At 39.2% G+C, this 13,624-nt stretch overlaps 1 protein-coding gene across 1 annotated transcript in view; it reads right to left on the bottom strand.

Moving 5' to 3' along the window:
* Positions 1 to 63: 63 nt before the first annotated feature.
* LOC112074416 (receptor-type tyrosine-protein phosphatase eta) overlaps positions 64 to 13,624 on the bottom strand; it is a 54,577-nt gene continuing 41,016 nt past the window's right edge. The window contains exons 2-4 of the mRNA XM_024141600.2: positions 4,843 to 4,858; positions 4,186 to 4,449; positions 64 to 403 (exon numbers count right to left, since the gene is read on the bottom strand). Coding sequence (XP_023997368.1) covers positions 135 to 403; positions 4,186 to 4,449; positions 4,843 to 4,858 — 549 coding nt within the window. The 3' untranslated portion in view covers positions 64 to 134. The remainder of the gene's footprint in view (positions 404 to 4,185; positions 4,450 to 4,842; positions 4,859 to 13,624) is intronic.

The following is a 13,624-nucleotide window of genomic DNA, read 5'->3' as shown; positions in this document are numbered from 1 at the left end:
CATCTGAAATGTCTCATTGCAGAAAGACATGGCATCTTTCAAATCATCACGTTCTTGGATCCAAACTAATAACGTATAAATTAATACAAATAGTATCTGTGGCATTGAAACAATCCAACACTAAAATATCTGAGTTACTTACTTGTATACTTAGAAATGGTCTCGTTCTGTCCTACAGTTGTGTTATCTCCAGCCACTGCAGTGACCGTGAAGAGGTACTGCACTCCAGCAGTGAGAGCAGTAACATTAACAGACGTTCCTATGGTATTCTGACTGCCAYTGATATTGCCACCAGTCCATTCTACTCTGTAGAMGGATCTGTTTCCCTTTGGTTCAGTCCAGTTCAGAGACACAGATGATGTTGTGATTTCAGTGAACATGAGGTTTCTGATGATTGCGGGCTCTGTGTGTGCAAGAAAGGGGGTTTGAGGGACAAAAGACAATAGAGTGTCTTCAAACATTGACATTGCAGGCTGACTTGTGCAATCCAGCACACATTGTGAGAGAGTTTGTGAAACAAATGTCACTCAACACTAGTCTTTGATAMAAATACCATCAAATAAACAAGAACTTCTGAACAAAGATATGAAACAAAATATGCAGTGTTTCCCCTATATTCATTTAGCAAATTGTTTCCGCACTGCAAAAAACATGATACAATAAAATATATACAGTGAGCTCCAAAGTGTTGGGACAGTGACATATTTTCGTTTCGTTTTGGCTCTGTACTCCAGCACTTTGAATGAGGTTAAATTGCAGACAGTCAAATTTCATTGGAGGATATTTTCATCCATATCAGATGATCCGTTTAGAAATTACAGCACTTTTTGTACATAGTCCCCCCCCACCCTCATTTTAGTGGACCAAAATGTGTATTAAAGGAGTAAAATGTAAAATATTTGGTCCCATACTYAGWGCACACAATGGCTGGAACCAGGTTGTGACTTTACAMATTTGTTGGATGCATTTACTATTTGTTTTGGTTGTGTTTCAGATTATTTTGTGCCTAATAGAAATTAATGGTAATTAATGTATTATGTCATTTTGGAGTCACTTTTATTGTAACTAAGAATAGAATATACACTACATGACCAAAAGTATGTGGACACCTTCTTGTCGAACATCTCATTCCAAAATCATGGTCATTAATATGGAGTTGACCCCACTTTGCTGCTATATCAGCCTCCACTCTTCTGGGAAGGATTTCCACTAGATGTTGGAACATTGCTGTGGGTACTTTCTTCCAGTCAGCAACAAGAGCATTAGTGAGGTCGGGCACTGATGTTGAGTGATTGGGCCTGGCTCGCAGTTCGAGTTCCAATTCATCCCAAAGGTGTTCGATGGGGTTGAGGTCAGGGATCTGTGCAGGCCAGTCAAATTCTTCTACACCGATCTTGACAAACCATTTCTGTATGGACCTCGCTTTGTGCACAGGGGCATTGTCATGCTGAAACAGGAAAGGGCCTTCCCCAAACTGTCGCCACGAAGTTGGCAGCACAGAACCGTCTATAATGTCATTGTATGCTGCAGTGTTAAGATTTCCCTTCACTGGAACTAAGGGACCTAGCCTGAACAATGAAAAACAGCCCCAGACCATTATTCCTCCTTCACCAAACTTTACAGTTGGCACTATGCATTGGGGCAGGTGGTGTTCTCCTGGCATCCTCCAAAACCAGATTTGTCCGTCAGACTGCCAGATGGTGAAGCGTGATTCATCACTCCAGAGAACATGTTTCCACTGCTCCAGAGTCCAACGGCGGCGAGCTTTACTCCACTCCAGCAGACGCTTGGCATTGCGCATGCTTATCTTAGGCTATCTTAGGTTATCTTGTGTGCCCTACCACTTGGCGGCTGAGCCGTTGTTGCTTTTTGGCGTTTCCACTTTACAATAACAGCACCTACAATTGACCGGAGCAGGTTTATCAGGGAAGAAATTTGACGAACTGATTAGTTGGAAAGGTGGCATCCTATGACGATGACACGTTGGAAGTCACTGAGCTCTTCAGCAAGGCCTTTCTACTGCCAATGTTTGTCTATGACTGTGTGCTCGATTTTATATACAGTTGAAGTCGGAAGTTTACATACACCTTAGTCAAATATATTTAAACTCAGTTTTTCACAATTCCTGACATTTAACACTAGTAAAAATACCCTGTCTTAGGTCAGTTAGGATCACCACTTCATTTTAAGAATGTGAAATGTCAGAATAATAGTAGAGAGAATTAATTATTTCAGCTTTTATTTCTTTCATCACATTCCCAGTGGGTCAGAAGTTTACATACACTCAATTAGTATTTGGTAGCATTGCCTTTAAATTGTTTAACTTGGGTCAAACATTTTGGGTAGCCTTCCACAAGCTTCCCACAGTAAGTTGGGTGGATATTGGCCCATTCCTCCTGACAGAACTGGTGTAACTGAGTCAGTTTTGTAGGCCTCCTTGCTCTCACACGCTTTTTCAGTTCTGCCCACAAATTTTCTATGGGATTGAGGTCAGGGCTTTGTGATGGCCACTCCAATACCTTGACTTTGTTGTCTTTAAGCCATTTTGCCACAACTTTGGAAGTATGCTTAGGGTCATTGTCCATTTAGAAGACCCATTTTTGCGACCAACCTTTAACTTCCTGACTGTCTTCAGATGTTGCTTCAATATATCCACATAATTCCCTCCTCATGATCCTATCTATTTTGTGAAGTGCACCAGTCCCTCCTGCAGCAAAGCACCCCCACAACATGATGCTGCCACCCCCGTGCTTCACGGTTGGGATGGTGTTCGTCGGCTTGCAAGCCACCCCCTTTTTCCTCCAAACATAACAATGGTCACTATGGCCAAACAGTTCTATTTTTGTTTCATCAGACCAGAGGACATTTCTCCAAAAAGTATGATCTTTGTCCCCATGTGCAGTTGCAAACCGTAGTCTGGCTTTTTTTATGGCGGTTTTGGAGCAGTGGCTTCTTCCTTGCTGTCGATATAGGACTTGTTTTACTGTGGATATAGATACTTTTGTACCCTTTTCCTCCAGCATCTTCACAAGGTCCTTTGCTGTTGTTCTGTGATTGATTTGCACTTTTCGCAACAAAGTACGTTCATCTCTAGGAGAAAGAACGCGTCTCCTTCCTGAGCGGTATGATGGCTGTGTGGTCCCATGGTGTTTATACTTGCGTACTATTGTTTGTACAGATGAAAGTGGTACCTTCAGGTGTTTGGAAATTGCTCCCAAGGATGAACCAGACTTGTGGAGGTCTACACATTTTCTTCTGAGGTCTTGGCTGATTTCTTTTGATTTTACCATGATGTCAAGCAAAGAGACACTGAGTTTGAAGGTAGGCCTTGAAATACATCCACAGGTACACCTCCAATTGACTCAAATTATGTCAATTAGCCTATCAGACGCTTCTAAACCCATGACATCATTTTCTGGAATTTTCCAAGCTGTTTAAAGGCACAGTCAACTTAGTGTATGTTAACATCTGACCCACTGGAATTGTGATACAGTGAATTATAAGTGAAATAATCTGTCTGTTAACAATTGTTGGAAAAATTACTTGTGTCATGCACAGGGTAGATTTTCCTAAACGACTTGCCAAAAGTATAGTTTGTTAACAAGACATTTGTGGAGTGGTTGAAAAACGAGTTTTAATGACTCCAACCTAAGTGTATGTAAACTTAGAATATAATGTTTCTAAACACTTCTACATTAATGTGGATGCTATCATGATTACAGATAGTCCTGAATGAATCATGAATAATGATGAGTGAGAAAGCTACAGATGCACAAATACAGTATCATACCCCCAAGACATGCTAACATCTCACCATTACAATAACAGTGGAGGTAAGCATTTTTGGAGGAAGGGGTATGATATGTTGTGCGTCTAACTTCCTCACTCATCATTATTCACAATTAATTCAGGACTATCTGTAATCATGTTAGCATCCACATTAATGTAGAAGTGTTTAGAAACATTCTATTCTTATTTATAATAAAAGTGACTACAAGATAACATAATACATTATTTACCATTCATTTCTATTGGGCAAAAATCATCTGAAATGTCTCATTGCAGAAAGACATGGCATCTTTCAAATCATCACGTTCTTGGATCCAAACTAATAACGTATAAATTAATACAAATAGTACCTGTGGCATGGAAACAATCCAACACTAAAATATCTGAGTTACTTACTTGTATACTTAGAAATGGTCTCGTTCTGTCCTACAGTCGTGTTATCTCCAGCCACTGCAGTGACCGTGAAGAGGTACTGCACTCCAGCAGTGAGAGCAGTAACATTAACAGACGTTCCTATGGTATTGTTACTGCCACTGATATCGGTGCCACCAGTCCATTCTACTCTGTAGAAGGATATGTTTCCCAACGGTTCAGTCCAGTTCAGAAACACAGATGATGTTGTGATTTCAGAGGCTGTAAGGTTCATGATGACTTCAGGCACTGTGCATGCAAGAGAGATAGGTGGGGGAGAGAGAATAAATATTTCTGGAATTACTACAGAAGTAGGTGTTGTGAGTAAGAGCCATGAACATAAAACATAGGGTAGCAAGGCATTGGCCTCTACCTGAACAGTACTCTCTGTGAGTGTTACAACACCTTTGAAATTCATACAGGGAGTGACTAAAATGGTAGGAGAGTTCACGGTTGAGGGAAACAAAATCAGGACTCATTTGGATATTATATAGTGTATATGTTTGAATAACATGTGCCTTGGCTATGTTTCTGGAATGTTAAAATGAAGTGTACTTTGAATTATGAATCAACTATCTAAATAATCTATTTACTTCAGATTCAACTTTCATAAATTCTACAAGTGGAAAAGACTATACTTACATTGAGCTTCTGAGCACTGTAAGGAAGAAAAGGAGGACAGTTAGCAGTCATACCAGTAGAGGTCAGAATTGTCTCAGAAAAGCGTTGTCAGAACACTAGTTGTCTCGACAAGGCTTGGCCTATACCGGCAATCTTACCATCAAGGGCCACTTGGTATCTGCCTTCGTACATTTCACATTAGGATTCTGTGCAGTAATACACATGACTCTTCTCTTGCTCTAATAGTCTCTACACAACTTTTCAAACATAGACTAAATATGCATCCTCATTTGAGTATGTTTAGTAGGTTTGAGAAAACACATTCAAAGAAGCACTCTTTGTCAGGAATCCAAAATCAGATAAAACATCAACAGCCATCTTCATAACTTGTTTATTTCGTAACATGTCAGTTTAGCTACCGGTTCTCTAAGGCTATGGGTGGGAAAAACCTGTTCTCTCCAGTGTTATAGGCATACAGGGACCTGTGGCTCAATCTCTGACTCCTACATATTCCACAACCTGAATAAACTCTTTCTATGTCCCCTTGGGACAGCCAGGTCATGACACACACTCTTGAGGGGTTCTTTATCAGGGGTGAGGGTGATATGTTGTAAGTCGCTCTGGATAAGAGCGTCTGCTAAATGACTTAAATGTAAATGTAAATGTAAATATGTGTAACAATATAATTTTTTTGCACATCAGGAAGGGTTATTTACACTTGTGATGGTTGTGAAAAACCATCCTGTTCTTTCCCTCTCCACCATGGTTTCCTTTATGCCATGAAATGCTACACTATTAAAAAGATCCTGTAATTGTACGATACACTACAGGCTACAGGTTGCAATGAAAGTACAATAAACAACAAGTTACTGAATTGTGTGTATTTATGCCAACCGTCAGTGGAAGTGTTGTACCAGTTTAAAGGGATTCTGTTGTATAGTTTTAGCCAGTACTCCTGAAAGTAGTGTCCATGAGCCAAAAGTGGTCGCCAAAAATTGAGTACTACATCACGTATGTACAGATATGTGCAATAAGTAAACGCTCCATCTATCTCACTCTGCTGTTTGTGATTTTTTGTAGCTGTCACTCAAATGGTGAGGGTCTGAATCTCATTGGCTGGAACTCAAATTGCTAGGTGGCTGGCCCGCATGGGGGGAAATGTAGGGAAAATCGCACAGCACAGCTTCCAGAAAAAAGTCACTTTCAAACTAGGGATTTTGTGGCTAATTGACAGTAATTCTGCTCATAGATTATGCATGTATGAACTGGACATTGACAAATTCCACCAAAAGCGGGGGGTTTAGAAAATATTAACTAGTCACCAAATGTAATGAAGCATGTCTTTAAGTGGTTGATAGTTATGTTGTCAAATGTTGAGCATCTCTTTTCACACTGTCAGTTCTGCCATATTTGCAAAGCATGTGACAATACAGACCTGCACTGTTAAGGGGTTACTGTACATTTCACAGTATGTTAATGGCAGTTAGTTGCCTGGAAGATGCGGTGAATTTTGTACTACCTAACTAGCAACTAGCTGTCACTAAGTTAAAACGTCACAGTAACTTAACCGTGATTCTACATCTGCATTGCTTGCTGTTTGGGGTTTTAGGCTGGGTTTCTGTATAGCACTTTGTGACATCGGCTAATGTAAAAAGGGCTTTATAAATACATTTGATTGAAATTTGATTGAATACCCAGTAACTGCTAGTAACTTATTTGCAATTAGCTGCCAATAACGTATTGTGCTTTAACTGAACTTTACTGATTACAAGATAAATCAGATTGTATTTATCACATGCTACGAATACTGTGAAATGTTACAGTCCAAGAAAGAGTTAAGAAAAGATTTACTAAATAAACTAAAGTAAAAATAGTAAAATAAAAAGTAACACAATCAAAACAACAATAACGAGGCTATATACAGGGGGTACCGGTACCGAGTAAATGTGCGGGGGTACAGGTTAGTCAAGTTATTTTGGGGGGGGGGGGTTAATTAATTGTTCAGCAGACTTATGGCTTGGGGGTAGAAGCTGTTAAGGAGCATTTTGGTCCTTGATTTGGCGCTCTGGTACCGCTTGCTGTGCGGTAGCAGAGAGAACATGACAGTCTTGGTGTGTTTGGACCATGACAGTTCGTTGGTGATGTGGACACTCTCAACCCACTCCACTACAGCCCTGTCGATTTTAATGGGAGCCTGTTCGGCTGTTGGAAAATAATTCCAGGTGAAGCTGGTTGAGAGAATGCCAAGAGTGTGCAAAGCTGTCATCAAGGCACTTGGAAGAATCTCAAATATATAATTTATTTGGATTTGTTTAACCCTTGTTTGGTTACTACATGATTCCATATGTTATTTCATAGTTTTGATGTCTTCACTATTATTCTACAATGTAGAAAATAGTTTTTTAAAAATAAGAAAAACCCTGGAATGAGTAGGTGTCCAAACTTTTGACTGGTACTGTACTTAAGTATCAAAAGTAAATGTATAAACAATTTWAAAAATCCTTATATTAAGAAAACCAGATGAGACAATTTTCTTTTTTCTAAATGTACAGATAGCCAGGGGCACACTTCCAACACTCAGACATAATTTACAAATGAAGCGTTTGTGTTCCGTTAGTCTGCGAGATCAGAGGGAATAGGGATGACTAGGACTGTTCTCTTGATAAGAATTTGACTATTTTCTTGTCCTGCTAAGCATTGAAAATGTATCGAGCACTTTTGGGTGTCAGAGAAAATGCATGGAGTAAAACATATTTTCGTTAGGAATGTAGTGAAGTAAATTTAAAAAATCAAATTAAAATGTAAATAGTAAATTAAAGTACAGATACCCCTAAAAATGTACTTAAGTAGTACTTTAAAATATGTTTACTTTAGTACTTGTCACCACTGGCTAGGACTGTCTGGAAGTGGGGAGGGGAAAACTAGCTGTTATTGTCAGAGAGGTTTGGAACTCTTTCTTATTAGTCTATACCGAACAAAAATATAAACGCAACATGTAAAGTGTTGGTCCCATGTTTCATGAGCTGAAATAAAAAGCACAAAAAGTTTATTTCTCTCCAATTCTGTGCACAAATTTGTTTATATCACTGTTAGTGAGCATTTCTCCTTTGTCAAGTTAATCCATCTACCTGACAGGTGTGGCATATCAAGAAGCTGATTAAACAGCATGATCATTACACAGGTGCAACTTGTGCTGGGGACAATAAAAGGCCACTCTAAAATATGCAGTTTTGCCACACAGCACAAAGCCACAGATGTCTCAAGTTTTAAGGGAGCATGCGATTGGAATGCTGACTACAGGAATGTCCAACAGAACTGTAACCAGAGAATTGAATGTCATTATTTCGTCCATAAGTCGCTGCCAACGTCTTTTTAGCAAATTTGGCAGTACATCCAACTGGCCTCCAAACCGCAGACCACCTGTAACCACACCAGCCCAGGACCTCCACATCCAGGTTTTTCACTTGATGAGTATGTGCTGATGAGTATTTCTGTCTGTAATAAAGCCGTTTTGTGGTAAAAAAACATATTCTGATTGGCTGGGCATGGCTCCCAAGTGGGTGGACCTATGGCCATTGCTGCACCCCTGCTCATTCATGTGAAATCCATAGATTAGGGCCAAATGAATGTATTTAAATTGACTGATTTTCTTCTATGTTGCATTCATATTTTTGATGGCGTCACCAGGCAGGCCAAAACTCCATCCCACCAAAACAGGCTGCAATTTCAGGTAATCTTTTCAAACAACTCTTACACGAAAAGGGCATTACCATAATTTTCACAATTTCACAGTATTATTCCAACCTCATTGTGTGGAAATATACTGTTCATAAAACACAGGAAAGTCATTACATTAGCTTGACAACTACTAAGCATTCTTTGTGGTGAGCACACTTARGACTCTGCCTCACCTGGCCTCAGCCTCTTGGTTGACAGCCAACTGACATTCCTGCCCCACCATCCATCAGCAAGCTTGACATAGATCAACCACAGTAATTTACTGTACATTTGACAATAACTACCTGCAGCAAGCTGACAGAAAATTATTGAAACATAAAATTCATGGCAACTAACTTCAATTAATTTACTGAAAACTGCACAGTAACCTCTTAACAGTGCCACTCCTGAATAAGACAAATTATGTGCTCAAATTTCATCGACATAATGATAAAACCACTGAAACGGGTACAACACTTCCACTAACGGTTGGAACAAATACAACTTATTTCAAACCATGCCTGGGCATTATACTACATTTTGTGCACATGTACCCTTAAAGGTACTGACCAGTACCAGGTGAGTACCTAACAGTGTGTGCCATAAGCACATCTGAAGTATCCTATAGGTCATTATCAATAAATATCACAATAAGGTGCAGACCATTCGATTTGCCTGCTGGAGTGATATTACAACTTGGTTATAACTTGGTTGTAATCATCACCTCTTAAATGGCATAGTCAGAACTACAAATGTTGTCCTATCTGGGTGATGTTTTTTCTCGCCTGAATGATCTGAATCTAGGATTACAGGGACTCTCCGCAACTATATTCAATGTGCGGGATAAAATTGAGGCTATGATTAAGAAGTTGGAGCTCTTCTCTGTCTGCATTAACAACACACAAGTCTTTCCATCATTGTATGATTTTTTGTGTGCACATGAACTCAAGCTTACGGACATTGTCAAATGTGATATAGYGAAGCACCTGGGTGAGCTGCGTGCGAAATTATGCAGGTACTTTCCCGAATCGGACAACACAAATAACTGKATTCAGTATTTGAAATTGCAACAAACGGTTCTGTTAAAATGTTATTTAATCAGAAGCCACTGGCAGATTTCTGGATTGGGCTGCGCTCAGAGTTTCTTGCTTGTCAAATCGCGCTGTTAAGACACTGACGCCAATTGCAACCACGTACCTATGTGAGAGTGGATTCTCGGCCCTCACTAGCATGAAAACTAAATACAGGCACAGACTGTGTGTGGAAAATTATTTAAGACTGAGACTCTCTCCAATACAACCCAACATTGCAGAGTTATGTGCATCCTTTCTAGCACACCATTCTCATTAACCTGTGGTGAGTTATTCACATTTTTTATGAACAAATAAGGTTTTATATGTAATATGGTTAAATAAAGAGCACAATTATTAATTATTATTATATGATTATTTGTGCCCTGGTTCTATAAGAGCTCTTTGTCACTTCCCACGAGCCGGGTTGTGACAAAAACTCACACTCATTCTTATGTTTAATAAATGTATGGTGTAGAGTGTGTGGCAGGCTTACAATGATGGCAAAAAACAATATTTGAGAATGCACTGACCCTGGTGCTCAAGGGGGTACGCAGCTGGAGGCTGAATGTTTGAAGGGGTACGGGACTATAAAAGGTTTGGGAACCACTGCTCTACAGGGACAAATCAAAGGGTTGTAGGGGGCATCTAAAAGGCTTCCCCCCACAAGGACAAATTACAGAATCCTTCAAACAGAGGGTTCTTCATGAGAGGGTTTTGCATATAACCCAATTGGGTACCAAAACAGCTGGGTTTCCCCAACCGGCGGCCCGTGTGCTGAATTTGGCACSCGGGTGATTTCATTTGCCCCCAAAGTTTCTGAGCCTATTTTTTTATGTATGTTTTACAGACTGTCAAAACACCAGCAAATCAGTTCCAAGTGATTTTAATTTTATAAATCTGTTACAAAGTATTCCCACACATAATAAAGAGAGATATGTGATCGTATACAAATATAAGCAAGCTTTGAAATGATTATGTTTTGGTCAGATATTATATCTGTTTGGGCTTCTTGTGGTCAATTTGCAGTCTATAAATTATTTGTAATTATGTTCTGGCCCCCTGACCATTCGCTGAATTAAAAAACAGCCCACGGCTGAATCTAGTTCATGAACCCTGCCCTACAGGGACAAAACAAAAACAAAACCAGGGTTCCTTGTGAGATGGTCCTAAAAGATCTAAGGCTTCTATATGGCACCCAAAAGGGTTCCCCCATAGGGACAAATGACATAATATCTATTGATTCTAATCTTTTAACAATCTCAATCTCTACCCAGAGACCCAGTGGCATAGCAGGGAAGTCAGGTTGCTGGCAACCAAGAGGTTGTGATTTCATATCCCAAGTAAGGTTAACTCCCAAGTAATCAGAATTCAGCAGCATACTGTCCCTTATAGAAATAATACCTGAAAATACAGTAACTTCTTTATATTTACAGTGCAATGAGGAGCCCTCTGGTTCGGGCTTGCAAAAGGTTATTCAAAAAACTGATAGAAAAAAGGTTGTCCACAGCAGCCGAAAAAAGGGTTCCCCTATGTAGACCAAATGAAGAACCACTTTTTGGTACTAACTAGCACCTTCTTTTGGAGAGTGTAGGTCATCTGTAGTCTCCAAGCCTGATACCACATTACCCACCCATAGAACACCTTCCTAATATTGAGAGCAGGTGTTCGTAATGTTTTGTATACTCAGTGTATAAGACAGTCTAGTGACATACAGTGGTTCCTCCTTTAAAAGTTGCATCATACTGCAGCACCACTTGTGGGCTGCTKCAGCATTCTGTGGCACGTTAATTATTTGTCTGCCATTTTTTCTGTTAATGTGAGTTAGTGCTAGTTTGACCACCAGAGGTCATATTTGAGAAGCATTTGATAGTCTTCCATATTGCCATTTCCAGAGAATTTAAAAGCTTTTTTTGTAATAACATAGTTTATGGGGTTGATTTTAAGAAATTAGGCTTAATTCATTTGATTAATATTATGGTGTTTCTATTATGGTGTTTTTATATTGCCCATTCATTGTCAGTTAGACACACAGTAGTGYATTGGGACCCAAAAGCATAATCAGTGCTCTAMCTCCCCCTTGGTCGTTAGGGCAAATCTGGTCTGTGATARGGGGGGTTCACACCTAGCTCGACTATTAGACTATTCTTTAGTAAATGTTGAATAGTCTGTTGTTCAGTTATTAGMCCCCCTCCCCAACTTGCAACAAATACTTGTTCCTCGCCCTCTTCCAAGCGTCATTCTCCGCCTGAGTCGTCAAGAATTCTGCATAGCAAGTTTGTATGAAGGTCTGGTTATTCACAGGCAGATTGTTATATGTTATGGAGGTACATTTGTGTCTTTTTGTCAAGAGCAAAACTTTATTTTCAATAAAAAATAATTGTTCTGAAAGCAAAAAAACAAGGCTACAAAGTAAAAATAATAATCAAATATTTTGTAATAGAGCGCAAAACGTTATGCATTTTATTCCCCAAAAAATATTTMGAGAACAAAAAATGTTTTTGAAGACAAAACTCCTATTTCATTTCGTTATCAACCACCTTCCATTTTGGCCATTTTTTGAGTGTCAGTTTGGCTATAACCAATACTGTTCAGCCTTTCTTTCCGACAGAAAGGAAGTCATAGCGGACACCTACRAAGGACTGTGTGATGATGGCATCTCAGGTAAGCAGCACTGGGCATTCTTCTGTCYAACTTCTACATAGCTAGTAGTTAGCTCCTATGATTCAGTGTCGGTTCATAACATTCTACTATATTACAKACATACATACATACATGCATACCGTAGAATGATAAATCATGCAATTATTATTCTCAAGCTTACCAAAAACATTGAGCTACGAACGCCTGTTCTTGCCATTTTCAGTTGAATTCATMTAACTTTCTTTCATGGCAACTCGTAAGCAGGCCATGTCCTATTTGTTTCATAGTCGATATATAATCATATTTCATGACMGTGTAATGGTTAGCTTTTTTTACAGAAGGATGAAAGAACCCAATATGTCTGTCAGAGAATGCTATTCTGATATGTCAGATGAAGAGTTATATCATAAAGTCAGGGCCATTAAGGCAAGGATGCCCCATGCGGGCTTTAGAATGGTCAAAGCAATGGGCCATCGTGTATAATGGCGAAGAGTCTTTGCAGCGTGTAGATGGTGCAGGTATCATTGCCAGAATGATCCAGCTTTGTTGCATTGCTCGGCAAAAATACTCTGTTTCTGCTCCCCTGTCTCTCGTCCACATTGATACAAATCATAAATTGATARGGTATAATGTAAGAGATGTATAATGTCTCCATCAAATCTAAAAAGTTTTTAACTTTTTTATTCTTACTTATTCGTAGACAAATGTTCAATGATGTATGAAATAGGAGTTGTTCTTCATCAACTGTTAATACATAAATAATGAAGCAGGTTAATAGGTTAAACATTTCACTTTTAATTCCAATGCTTTTTTTCAAGATACAACATTGTCATCYTTGGCGGTATAGATGGMGTTTCAAGGAACGTAAGTATATTATTTTGTATGCATATTGCATTATTCCAATCGCWTAATGAACAACCAAAATACCAGTCTGGTRTTARGCTTTCTGTGCTGTATTGACGTATCCTGAAAATGACATCTGCTGTTTTAGATTGGACAGTCATATCTCAGTTATTGTTTTCATATTTACAAAAAATAAGCTATTTTTTTTACTTTCAGAGTGCGAGCTGATCAAGGGGTCGAAAATGTAGATATTGCCAGATGTACAGTAGAAGTTGGAAGTTTACATACACCTTAGCCAAATACATTTAAACTCGGTTTTTCACAATTCCTGACATTTCTTTCATCACATTCCCAGTGGTTCAGAAGTTTACATACACTCAATTAGTATTTCTTAGCATTCCATTTAAATTGTTTAACCTTTATCAAACATTTCAGGGAGCCTTCCACAAGCTTCCCACAATAAGTTGGGTGAATTTTGGCCCATTCCTCCTGACAGAGCTGGTGTAACTGAGTCAGGTTTGTCGGCCTCC

The sequence above is a fragment of the Salvelinus sp. IW2-2015 genome, unplaced genomic scaffold, assembly GCF_002910315.2.
Source record: "Salvelinus sp. IW2-2015 unplaced genomic scaffold, ASM291031v2 Un_scaffold2624, whole genome shotgun sequence".
Taxonomy (NCBI): domain Eukaryota; kingdom Metazoa; phylum Chordata; class Actinopteri; order Salmoniformes; family Salmonidae; genus Salvelinus; species Salvelinus sp. IW2-2015.
Note: the sequence above shows the minus strand (reverse complement) of the source record. Positions and strands in the feature narration are given on the sequence as shown.